At 48.7% G+C, this 13,173-nt stretch overlaps 1 protein-coding gene across 3 annotated transcripts in view; it reads left to right on the top strand.

The window, feature by feature from the left end:
- Window positions 1–13,173, top strand: part of CASP3 (caspase 3) — a 350,335-nt gene that overhangs the window by 207,916 nt on the left and 129,246 nt on the right. For all 3 annotated transcript variants that reach the window (XM_078678016.1, XM_078678014.1, XM_078678015.1), the window contains exon 3: window positions 1,560–1,699. In XM_078678016.1, the coding sequence (XP_078534142.1) occupies window positions 1,560–1,699 (140 nt within the window). The remainder of the gene's footprint in view (window positions 1–1,559; window positions 1,700–13,173) is intronic.

Below are 13,173 nucleotides of genomic sequence, written 5' to 3'. Positions count from 1 at the left end.
TGTCTTTACAAGTTCAAAACTGCCCTGATTTGCAAATATGGCCTCTTTTTCAGCTATCTGATTGACTAAAAGGGGCTAACTTTTATTTTGGTGCCCAGGCCCATTTTCTGTCCCAGTCTGAACCTGGTTCTCCTCATGGACATTTTGAGGACAGCGATGTGGAAGAGCTGCCACATGGACACCAGTCATTGCTGCTTCAATATGAAGCGAGGGCAGGCCAAGCAGAGTTCCACAACCTGCTGAGCATCTCCTGCCTCCCATTTCCCCATACGATAACAGCCCTTGCTAATTTGATTCAAATCGTGGATTTATGAAAGATCCAAAGCTGGAGCAGAAAAGGACTCTGGGAACCTTTGTCACAAATTTAAATGCAACACCTACTCCTCCCACTTTTGAGATTTAAATATACTTCCCTTGCACATCTTTATTGTAATTTAAGTTCAGGGGAGCTCTAGTGGGAGGAGCAGCCAAAGCACATTCACCTCTGATCGAAGGTTTGGGCATTTACAAAAGGAGAATGCGCTTCAAAATTGACACTTTTGTATTACTTGTGTACGTGTTAATTGTGTTTACTGCAATTTCTAATTTTATATGGGACTGTTTGATGGCATGGTATGATTTAAGCATATCAATCTATGAACGATCGCACTAAAGTACCTTTGTTATATGCAAGTAACTTTGTTTTCCTCAACAGGCTCAGGCGTTTGGAACGGTTCTCCTTCCATTCCCTTCCTGGAAACACTTGCTACACCCTTCTTTTTACAGTACAATTACAAATGTTTCATGAACGCAAATACTGAGGCAAAATGTTTGTGGCTACACCACCCTGACGCCCCCATGTCCTGACACTGCACATCTCTTACCCCTTAATCCCAGACCTCTGATAGTGGAAAACCCCGCCATACAAGTAGATTTCCGGAAGTCCGTTCATTTTCAGATCTTCAGTGCAGATCCTGGTTCTCTTACTCAAGATCTGGTCGATTCCATCCTCTGATATTTTTGGCGCATCCATTTTGAACTTAGATCCCCTTTTCATGGTCTGGCTTGATAGCCCTGCTGTTGCCTGACAATTATGTGAGTATCACTAGAGAGGGGCTTTTATTCACCCTTATGGTGGGAACCAGGAGTACCTCTTATGATTGAGCAAAAGTTGTGTGCGTTCACAAAAAAGTTCTTGCCCTCCAGCAGCTTTGATCATTTTTATTTATGCAGCTGCTTGAGCTTAAGCTTGAACTTTCAGAGGCACATACACATGACATTGGACTGTTATTAAAGAGTCTTAGATAGCTAGATAATGTATGCAGTTTTTCTATGGCAGCAGTACAGCTGGGAGTAGGCCAGTCATTAATAATGTTAGGTCTGGTGTGAGAGTGCAACTGCCACCTGGCTTTTTAACCTCCACCAGTATTCTAAAGCTCTTTGCTTCCATACAAATACATATGTATTTCCATACTATTAATCCTAATGCTTCACATTACGAGTAAATCCTCACTGATTAGAAAATAGTTGCATCTTAAGGCTTAAGCAGCTATTACAAGTAATGTATTTTTTTATTGCAGAGGAAAATGTTCACAGAGTGGTCAGTCAATGGAAGTGGATGCAAAGCCGGATGAAATTCATTCATTCCAATATAAAATGGATTTCCCAGAAAAGAGCTTGTGTTACATTATAAATAATAAGAACTTTCATCCCTCAACAGGTAAGCTGCAAATTATTTGCATTACATTTTACATTGTGTTGTACTGTTACAATCCTTTTTTTAAACTTTATCATGGGGTACATGCTAGAATGGATTTGTTGCCAATACAGTGTCTGTACAGAGTCCCTAGCTTTTTGGAATGTTAGGATTCAGCTGAACAGTTTGAAAACCTTGCTTCATTTCCTATCGCAGTACTGTCCTTCGCTTCATGGGGATCAATGTAGTAGATGCCCCCTTTTTAGCTAATTTCTTCCATATCGGTCATTTCATTAGTTATATTTCTTTACTTTTCTTCTGCCCCGCCATTTATGGTTTCTGTACAGTATGAGGATAATCGTAAACCAGTCACTGTCTTTTGGATTGCATACTACCCTTTATTTGTGAGGTTTAAAATCTCTCGCTTTGCTATGTGTTATTTGTTACATGTATCTACTTTGAGAAACTACCATCTCCCAAAACAACCAACTCCTGTGGCTGCTTTAAACCAGGAAGGTTAAATGACCCCATTAGGATTATAATGAACCTCAAACCGCCCCAAAAATCCAGTTTGTTGTATTCACCTCAAAAACTTGAAACTTCAGGCTTCTGATCATACCTCTCTCCTACCTTAGTCCCTCTAGATTTCACACAAACTTTACCTTTAGGCCCTAATAGATGTTTATATCTGAACATCTGAAGGTTAATGCGGACGCTTTAATTATATCACAGTTCGACTTTAGCAATGCTGTCCTAGCATGTCTGCTTTAAGCCCCACTAAATCCCTTAAAGGCTCCGTTCCAATATACGGCAAGAGCCTTATCGTTGTCTAGAAAGTTTGAGCATACTATACCGTTCCTTTTCTCTCTTCACCGGCTGTCAGTTTTTTTTTTAACACACTTTATTGATGACTGCAATATATGACGTACATTAGAAAAATACTCTTCTAGATACAGTCTTTTCCCCCCATTTCAACAATCTCATTACATGTATTACATAACAGGTTGTCTCTCATTATCCTGTATGGTAGAGCAGGCTAACCACGATCATTTTCGGTACTGGAAATGCTACCAAACGAGCAATGGACATGTTGTATCCTCAGCGTCATCTCAAAGTTGTGCATATTTAAATTTAACTAGTGAGAACTTATACAAACCCTGTCTTCCACCCACCCCTCCTACCCTCCCTAACCCTCTCCTGGTCAGTCGTATCTTAGCAGCCACGATGGTTGCAGGGAGTCAACATATAATCATCCTCCTGAAGGAAGCAGTGTACCGGGTAGAGTCACGATGTCTCGGTCTACAGGGCCTAATGCCGGGTTGTGCGTTACTGGGTCTCAGTATCTTGTGCAGGAGACAAATCAAGTGCTTCCAATTCAATTAACATGGCCTCCCAATCCAGCGAGATGGGTTGCTTCCTCAGCCCTTTCTCTTCCTCCCTTCGGAGAGCCGCACCCTATGCCCTCCCCCATTGAAGCATGTCAGTCTGCCAGACAGTGACTGTCGGGCATCTGGGGGACTTTCACCTCATAGTGAGCACCCTGATCGCCAAGATGAGTGCTAGGTCTAAGAACCTTAGCCGCACCTTTTGGACCTTTGAACTTCTACGAAGTCACATAAGGCAGTTTAGAGCCTCATGTGGGACCGGGAGTTGTGATTAGAGAGTGGCGCACTCCTCCCCAATAATCCCGGAGGCGAGGGCAAGACCACAGCATGTGGATAAAGTCCGCCTCATCTCCTTTACAACGGGGGCAGTAGTGGGGGGAGTCTGGGAATATACGGTGTATTCTTTTCGGTGTAAGGTATGACCTATGGAGTATCCTCGCCTGTGTAAATTTGAGCCTCGCATTACGCAACACTTTTTTGGGGTGTTCCAGCATACGTTTCCTTGTTTGGTCTGTGATCTCCTCCCTGGAGTCCTCCGCCCATTGTGCCCTAAGGGAGGTAAGTGTGATTGCTGCATGTGCCCGTACTCCAGTGTATAGCCAACGCACCAATTGCCCTCCAGGTCCCATGTAGTATAAGAGGTGTACCAAGGTATGTTGTGGGGGTTCAGTCCTCTGTGGGGCCCATGTGGTTCTGATATAGTGCGTCACGGTAGCGTGTAAAAGATACAGGCGCGGTGGTGCTCCAGTGGCCTGTAAAAAGGAGTTGTGATCCAACATAGCGCCATCACCAAAGAACGCTCCTACCTCCTCTACCCCATTGTCCGTCCAGGCCTCTATTCTGGTCCGCGTGAGTCTCCCCTGTGGTGTAGGGATGCCTAGTATGGGGATATTCGGGGCGTAGGGGTTCACTGTGGACGTGTATGATAGGGCCTTCCTCCAACAGGGTAGGGCTGTCAGTAACAGGGGGGGCAATCCAGAGGGATCTTAGCCCTCCGCAGTAGCAGAGAGTGCAGCTCACCTCGGACTAGCCTCTGTGGTGTAAACCCAATTTCGTGTAAGTTCCTTCCTGCAGTCCAGTAGGACAGCCACTGGAGCTGACTAGCATAATAGTAACCTCGGAAATCCGGGACTCCCAGGCCGCCACTCTGCATCGCCAGCTGGAGCTTTCGAAGACTTATTTGTCTCCGACCCGCGCCCCAGATGAGAGTAGTCAGTATGGTGTTCAGTGTATTAAAAATGGACTGTGGGAGGACCACGAGCAGATTCAAAAAGTAGTATAAAAGGCGAGGTGAGATTGCGATCCGCCCCAGTACTGATAAGCGTAGGGAAGACCAGAACCCAACACCAGCAGAGTCCCGTTATGGCCCGCAGGATATTGCCCTCTATTTGGTCCTCTTGTGATCTGTAAATGTGGATGCCTAGGTATTTAAAGGTGGTGGGGGCCACTGGCAGGGTGTAAGTGCTGAATTGCAGGTGGGTTATGTGCGGTGTTTCCTGGAAGAAATAGCTGATCGGTTTTATGGCCGGTCCTGATAAGCATACAAAGATGGTGAATATATCCGGGAGAGGGGCATTATCAGCAGTCAGGTCCCGTAGGTACAAGAGTATGTCATCTGCATAGATAGATATTAGGTGATGTGCACCGTCAATGTGGATGCCAAGCTGGTCTTCCGATCTCCAGAGAGCCCGAGCCAGGGGTACCAACGCTAATACAAACAGCAGGGGAGATAGAGGGCACCCCTGCCTTGTGCCTCTGTAAATATTATATTGGTCTGAGATCTAGCCGCCCGTACGGGCCCTTGCTGTAGGGGACATGTATAATAAGCGAACCCGTTTAAGGTATGTGTCTGGAAACCCAAACTGTTGCAACGTCGCGAACATGAAGTCCCAGGATAGGGAATCGAATGCCTGTCTAAGGTCCAGTGCAATGCATCCTGCGTGATGGTAAGCTCTCTGGGTGGCTGTCATTACAGAATGTAACTGTCTGGTGTTTTGAGAGGTGCTGTGGTTTGGGAGGAAGCCGCACTGATCGCTGTGAATAAGCGCATTAAGGTGCGGTTGTATACGGTTGGCATGGGCCTTGCTAAGGAATTTGTATTCGGTGGCTAGCATAGAGAGGGGTCTGTAATTGGACATCTCCAAACCGTCCCGTCCTGGTTTTGGTACAGACATGACCAGTGCCTGCATGGTGGAATCCGGAAGACGGCCGGTCTCAAAAGCCGTCTTGTAGACAGCCTCCAGTGTAGGTACTAAGGACTCCGAGTATATAGGATAAAATTCAACGGGGAGCCCGTCCATTCCTGGCATCTTGTTATGGTTTAGACCCTTAATCGCAGCGCGGATTTCTTGATGATTAATAGAGCCGTTAATATCTTTCTGTACTTCCTCCGGTAGTACCGGGAAGGGAAGATCTTGGAAGAATTCGATAATCAAAGAGCTTTCTACTGGGGCGGGGGGTGCATAGAGCGTCTCTAAGTGTTTATGAAAGGCAGCATTTATTTCGGCTTGTGTGTGGACTACATGTCCTGCCAGGGTGTGGATGCTGGATATGATTGGTGAGTCAGGTCTATCTCTGACTATGCGGGCAAGCAGGGTACCGGATCTGTCCGCCTCGGTGTGCTTTCGTTGGAGAAACGCCCTGTAGTCTATTGTCTGCAATGTCTCCGCATGAACTATGCGGGTGGATTGTAATACCTCCCGTTTGTCTGGATCGGATACTGCCTCCCTCTCCAGTACATGTAACCTGCGCTCAATGTCCAGTAACCATTGGTGAGTCTTTTGTCTGGCCCCCACCAGCTGTCCGATCGTCACCCCCCTCACCACCACCTTCAAAGCATCCCATTCGATCAAGTTAGATGGACGCTGTGTTCCAGTTTTCAGCCAGGTAATTGTTAATGGTGTCAGACAGGGTCGTGCGAAAGGGGGCGTCCTCAAGCAGGAGTGGGTGCAGTTTCAAAGTGGGCACTGGTGTGGGTACCATGCCCCAACGAAGTGTGAGCTCTAGTGGGTTATGGTCAGAAAAGGTCTTGGCCAGGTATGTGGAGCTGTGGACCTTCGTCATGATGGAGTTCGAGCATAGGAACCTGTCAATTCTGGTATGGAGGCTGTGCACTAGAGAGTAAAAGGAATATTCCTTATGGGTTGGGTAAAGGCATCGCAATGCGTCAAAGTGTCCACCCGCTTGCCCACGTGGTGAATTGGTCCGCTAGCTTGCCAGCAGTTGTACCGTGTGTTGGGGGGGGTGTGACCTGTCTAGTCCAGTGTCCAGTACCGCATTCCAGTCCCCTCCCTGCACCCAGGGGATCCTGTCCCAATCCGCCAAGACCGCACTCCGCTCGCTCAGGAATCGGTCTTGATCTAAGTTAGGGGCATAAATGCTCCTGAGGATCACTAGAGAGCCGTCGAGTGCCCTTCACTAGTATGTATCGGCCCTGGTCTTCCACTCGGCGCTCAAGTTCAACAAATGTCGCACCCAAGTAGGCGCCCCTCTAGCAAAAGCAGAATAATTAGTGGAGTAAATATGTCCTCTCCATTTTTTCCGCATCTTTCAGTCCGTTAGATGGGATTCATAAAGGAACGCCACCTGTGTCTTACGTCTGAGGGGAAATGCATGTATGCGGTGTCTTTTCTGGATTGTTCCTTGTCCCCGAACGTTCCATGTGAGCAGGTTGTATGACCCTATTGTATTAGCGACCCCTGTTATGTTCCTGTGTGTAAGTGGTAGTCATCTCTTCGTGGAGCCAGCAGGGTAGATCTGACCAGGAGTCCCCTTTCCACAACAACTTTAACATAACTCGGCACAGCGCCTAAACTGCGCTGGGCCCAACAATGGTGTACAAGTGGTACAGAACAAATAACGGTGCATACGCCAATAGGGAGGTAGTCAACCTTAAGTCCGAGCATGTTCCTAGAATGGTCTGTGACCCAATGGCTCACCGGTACCCCACCTCCCGTGGGGGATTGTGCGTAGGGGTGGTGGGGACGATGCTAGTAGCATAATCAATTACAACAGTGTAAGCTGCAGAACCCCCAGCAAGTAGCCCATATCCTAGGTGTCTCGTGGCGCTGCAAGTGTAGCAAGAGAACGTGCGGGCAGCGCCCCATACATCATCAACTGTACATAGGAGTTTGCCGGTTTACACATCGATCTATACCAATGAAAGGATACGATAGTCTGTCCGGCACCGGGTTCGTGCCCACTGCAAGGGCAAAACCCGCAGCAGCAGTCTCAAGTGTCCTTGACCCATCCGCCTCATTCAATTGTCAATCAGATAATCGGCTGCTCTCGGTGTGATGGTGGGGAAAAGGATTGCACTATGGTCTGAATCCGAATGGAGAGTACTGTCCTCAGAGTTCAGCGATTTTGTTCGAATCTTCGCGGAAGGAACCAGCAACCGCCAGCGCTCCCTCCTGGTCCCGTCGTTGCTGTTCTTGCGATGAGCCCGCTCCTCCTTTGCCCCGGTTGGGGTTCTGAGTTCGTCGAGAGGATCGCTTCGGGAGTGCGTCCGAGTCCTGCGAGGAGACATCCAGGAGACTTATTTGGCTAGAGCCAATGCACATCACCTCCATCCATTCCTCAACATCTGCCGGGCTTTCGAAAAAGTGAGTCTTCTTATACTGTATTACCTTCAGTCGGGCAGGATACAAGAGGGCGTATTTGAGTTGTGCAGTCTATAGCTTTTTCTTTACCCCCTGGTAGGACGATCTCTGTCTCTACACCAACACTGTATAGTCAGGATATAAGGAAATGCGGTGGTTTTCGTACTGGATTAGTGCCCTTTCTCTAGCTTTCTGTAGCAAGACGTAGCAGTCTCTATATTTGAGGATTTTCACGATCAGAGGGTGGGGCGGTGCGGCGCGCCCGGTCTGAGTTGTCCCGTCAGGATTCTATGGGCTCTTTCCACGCAGAAGTACGGGGAGAGTCCCTCAGAGGTCACATGTTCCCAGAACCATGTTTCCATGAAGTCAGCTGCTCTGCTCCCCTCACAGCGTTCCGGCAGACCAATAACGCGGATGTTATTGCGTCTATTTCTGCCCTCCGCATCCTCCACCATGAGCGTAGTTACCTGTTGTTGGAGCTGTTGCAAGGAGGAAGTGTGTTCCGCCACTCTAGGGGTGAGGTCAGCAATAGATTGGTCGTGTTCCTTAACCATGTCCACCAGTTTGGTATGGTCCGCCTTCAGCAGCGTTAATCCCGTGGTAAGCGCGCCCATCTGTAGTTCCATTGCCGTTCTAGAGTCTCGAATCTCTTTGAGGATGAGGTCCAGCTTATCCGGTGTCCCCTCTGCATGGCCATGATACAGAAAAGGGGGTGGTGATGAACAGAGTGTCTGAATTAAGCAGACCACTCTTACCCAGTCCAAAGATCAGGGCTTGATCCATCACCGTTATTTATCTCACTGCCCCATCCCAGCTCAGAACCTGGCTATATGCAAATTAGTCTGTCCCTAGCCCAGTGCATCATGGGAACAGGGCAGACCAAACTACCAAGCCAATTCTTCACCAGAAAGGAGACAAGCTACCGGGGACCGGTTTCTGGCATTTCAGCCTCTTCGGCCCGGCTTGCTTGAATCCTGATGGAGCAGTGAGAAAGGGACTCATGTCTGAGTATACCCTGCCACACCTATAGTGGCCAAAAATTATACAGAAAAGGGGGTGGTGATGAACAGAGTGTCTGAATTAAGCAGACCACTCTTACCCAGTCCAAAGATCAGGGCTTGATCCATCACCGTTATTTATCTCACTGCCCCATCCCAGCTCAGAACCTGGCTATATGCAAATTAGTCTGTCCCTGGCCCAGTGCATCATGGGAACAGGGCAGACCAAACTACCAAGCCAATTCTACACCAGAAAGGAGACAAGCTACCGGGGACCGGTTTCTGGCATTTCAGCCTCTTCGGCCCGGCTTGCTTGAATCCTGATGGAGCAGTGAGAAAGGGACTCATGTCTGAGTATACCCTGCCACACCTATAGTGGCCAAAAATGATACAGAAAAGGGGGTGGTGATGAACAGAGTGTCTGAATTAAGCAGACCACTCTTACCCAGTCCAAAGATCAGGGCTTGATTCATCACCGTTATTTATCTCACTGCCCCATCCCAGCTCAGAACCTGGCTATATGCAAATTAGTCTGTCCCTGGCCCAGTGCATCATGGGAACAGGGCAGACCAAACTACCAAGCCAATTCTTCACCAGAAAGGAGACAAGCTACCGGGGACCAGCATGGCCAGTCAGATCCGCCCCAGGTGAGGGGGGTATTCTAGCGTGGCCCGACATGGTAGAAGGAGGGTCAGGGCCTTGTTGCCCTTCCTTTGTCTTCGTCCGGAGTCTGCCCATGTCTCAATGTCTCCACCAGCTCATGCGTTGGGCTGCCCCAGTGGTCAGTCTCAGAAGGGTGCCGGTAACGCCACGAGTAGTAGCAGGGCACAGCAATGTACTTCGGGCAAGCCCTGAGGGAGGGGGGGTGCGGGCCCAGGCAGATCCGAGGAGTGTGGCGCTAGCGGGCAGCAGCACTCTCAGTGGCGTGGAGCGTGTAAATTACGGTGCTCCGTGTGGGGCTACGGGTCGTCACCCCTTCCTCCTCCTTTCCTTCAGGGGTCTTCTCACCTCGTCTGCGCCTCACACACTCGTCGCGGTCCAAATCCCTAGGGCCCGGCGGGTCGCCTCCAGTCCCCCTGTTGGGCAGTTCCTATAGGCAGTTCAAAAGGAGGCCGGTAGTGCCTGCAATGGTGGTGCGGCGCATTCCTATCGCTTCGCAGTGCACCATGGGCAGGCCTCAGCAAGGGGGGCGACGGTGAGATGAGCTTGTGCTCCTATGCGTGTGGTCAAGCAAATCCTGTGGGCCCAGTGTTAATGGGACACGGTGTATTCAAGTCGTTGTGCGGGCTCTCGGGCCGCAGCCGTCAGTGCGGTCCCGCCGGTGGTCTGTCCAAAGGAATTGTCTCCAGCCGCACCCCCCCCCCCCCCCCCGGTGTGTCTGGCTTCGGGACAGATTGCAGTACCCTGTGTGGGGGGGCTCGTGATCCGCCACCATTCACTTCCGCAGTCCCACCCAGCTCCTCTTATTTCTGGTGCGGCCTTGCTCTCGGGCCTAGTGGGTACTGCTGAGTGACCCCAGCTCGCTGGCGCGATCTTCAGTACAGTCGCCCTCCAGGGACACGGTAGGGTATAGAGAATTCGGGCCGAATATAGGCCTCGGCAGGTCGCACGTCTCCATGCAGCCAAGCAGTCTCACCGCATGCGTGTCCCACACCGCCGCAAGCTCTGTACTGTGTCAGTTTCAGTAATGGGACCAGGTTCCCAGGATCACTGTACCTCTAGCTCCGGTGTCCGCGCTGGGTAACAGGAACCGGGGTGGGCCGCCAACATCAATGTAGGACCGTGCGGTCTCCCAGCACGCCGCAGCGGTCCTTAGCTCATTTTTGCAGCACACCACCTCCGCTCGCAAGCCGTGGGTCACCAGGCCATCTCTCGGCCGGGCAGTACACCCCGCCAGTCAGCTCTTCAGGAAGGCCCGGTCAGGACTCAACGCCTTCAGGGATGGGCTCGGGGCTAAGACCTCGGTAAGGGTTCGATGTCCGCCGGTCCACGGGGAGGGCCCGGACCACAGCCCATCTAGCTAGGTGCACCGCAAACGGGCCTTCGCTCTACGCCAGGCCCCGGCTTCTGGCAGTGACGGGCGTCGGGTAGGCCCCGGTCTGTGGCGGCAGTTTCAGGGCTGTTCTCGGCACTGGTTGAGTCTCTCCGCTACTGCGGGGGCCTCAGCCCTTCTTCATCTGCACTCCCCTATAGTCTGCAGCCGGGTGTACGGCGTGTATTAATCAGTTCCCATACCCCCCCAACCCCCACCCCCCCCGGGAGGGTCCGGAGCTCTATCGGACCACAACCGCCATCTTAGATGGCTAGCCACGCCCTCTTCACTGGTTGCCAGTTGAAGCAAGTTCAAGTTGGGATGCTTCCGATACAAAGCACTTCTTCTTAATGTGCAATCCAACCTCACTGACTTTGCTCGAACTCCTTGGGGTAAAATATCTATGTAATAATAATAAGAATACACTACTTGAACATCACATGCTGAACATCATTCATTCTTGGGTGTGGCTCCCACCTTCTAGAATTCATGAGTATTTCAAGACTAAACCCTAGCCATACCACCTTACAGATACGATGAAAAACCTATCTTTTTAGAATATATCTATTTAATGCGTCATTGTCCTTAATGCAGATCACATCCATTATACACTTTAGGGTCCTTTTCCCTCGTAAGACTGCTTTGTTTTCTCTAGAACTAATTCCTCCTCCTTGTTACTCGTTTAAGCTAGGTTATCTATTTTATTGACGTTCTGATTACTGTTACATGTAATATGTTCTTTTGTGTACAGCGCCCACACACTCCAGTGATGAACGCTGTCAAATGAATAAATATGTATGTATATGCTTTCAAAGACTTGAGTGGAAGGAATTGGGGTCTATTATATTGTGTGGTTGTGCAACCTCACAGTGTATACACTTTCCAGCACCCCTTAAGTTTCGTCTGTCAAACCCTCAGAGTAACTGTGGGCAGCTGTGGCACTGAACTTTCAGGCTTACACAGAGTGTAAAGCATTTAAACAGCACAAAAACAGTTGAAGAAATCGATACAACACTCTTGAAATCCAACACCAATTTATAAAAATAGATTGTATTTTTATGGGAATTTAGACAATAGAACAAAAAAGATCCACCAGAGGGTTCCAGCGATATAGATTTTTCAAGAATGAATAAATCAAACCAAATTTCAATCACCAGCGAACAAGCAGTGTAAAATTCAATTAATTTGACACAAAGAAAACTGGGGTAGGTGTCAATGTAGTCAGGAAGAAGTACTTTGGGCGACCATCTCCAGCAGGGAGCTGGTCAGGTGGACCAGCATGGTCCTTTGGAACAGTTTTCTCCACAGAAGAAGCAGTCTTCAAGCAGCTTCAGGTACTTTACACACATTGCAGTGGATTCTTGCGAAGTAGTCCTGATGCAAGGGATTAAGGATGCTGAAGATGCTCTCAGGATGCTGTGGATGCGATGCAGTCAATGAGGGTCCTCATGCGGCTTGGTTCATGAAGATGGTGCAGGGCTCCAGGTTGCAGGATAGGTCCCTTTTCATCTGTCCGAAGTACAGTCACCACTGGACTACTTTCCCATCTCCACATTGTAACAAAAGTCTGTTATCTTGGAATATTGCTGGGCTCTGTAACAAGTACAATGATGACGGCTGGTTGTCTTTAGTTAAACAATATGCAATAATTTGTTTACAGGAAACATGGTTGGTGGGGAAAAACGTACATATTGAGGGCTACCAGAGTTTCTTTATCCCGGCAGAACCCTCTACCAGTGGGAGAGCAAAAGGGGGTTTGGCAATTTACGTCAATCTAGCTCTTAAATGTTCTAAATCTGAGTTTCACACTGGTAATCGAAATATCCAGGTTCTAGAGCTGAAGAGGGGACATACTACCTATACACTGATTAATTTTTACAATGCAATTAACTATTCGGGTGATTGTAATATCCAATTTCTTTGTGACTTTTTGAGGGAAAATGCGAATAGATTGTCCCGCCAGTTGCTACTAGTTGGTGACTTCAACACTCATCCATGCGGAAACCCAGGAGAGACTACCATTAACCAACTAGGTTGTAACGATCTGGAAGGTTTCCACTTTGAACACACACGGCGTGGAACAAACTTGAACTCACTATTGAACGAAAACAACTTAATTTCTGCTATGTCAACAGTGGCGGACCAAACTCTCTTTTCTATTCCTACGTTCAAAGGTCACACCACTGGTTCATACATAGACCACATTTTACTATCTGCTGACCTTGCCAATACTGTCCTGAATTTCCAAATCCAAATGAGTATTTATAGTGACCATAATCCTATATGTATTACAATGGATGCGGGAATTTTTGAACAGCGAAAGCCACACATGGATCGTGGGTTCATAAAACATATAAATGGGAAGCGTCGCTTAAAATGGTCAATGGTGAATCATGAAAACTTGTATAAATCCATCAACAAGACCTGTAGCACTGAATTTTCATTATGTACATCACCCGCATCAACACCACAACAAATCTTG

The sequence above is a fragment of the Lissotriton helveticus genome, chromosome 2_2, assembly GCF_964261635.1.
Source record: "Lissotriton helveticus chromosome 2_2, aLisHel1.1, whole genome shotgun sequence".
Classification (NCBI taxonomy): Eukaryota; Metazoa; Chordata; class Amphibia; order Caudata; family Salamandridae; genus Lissotriton; species Lissotriton helveticus.
This window is presented reverse-complemented; position numbering and strand designations above follow the sequence as displayed.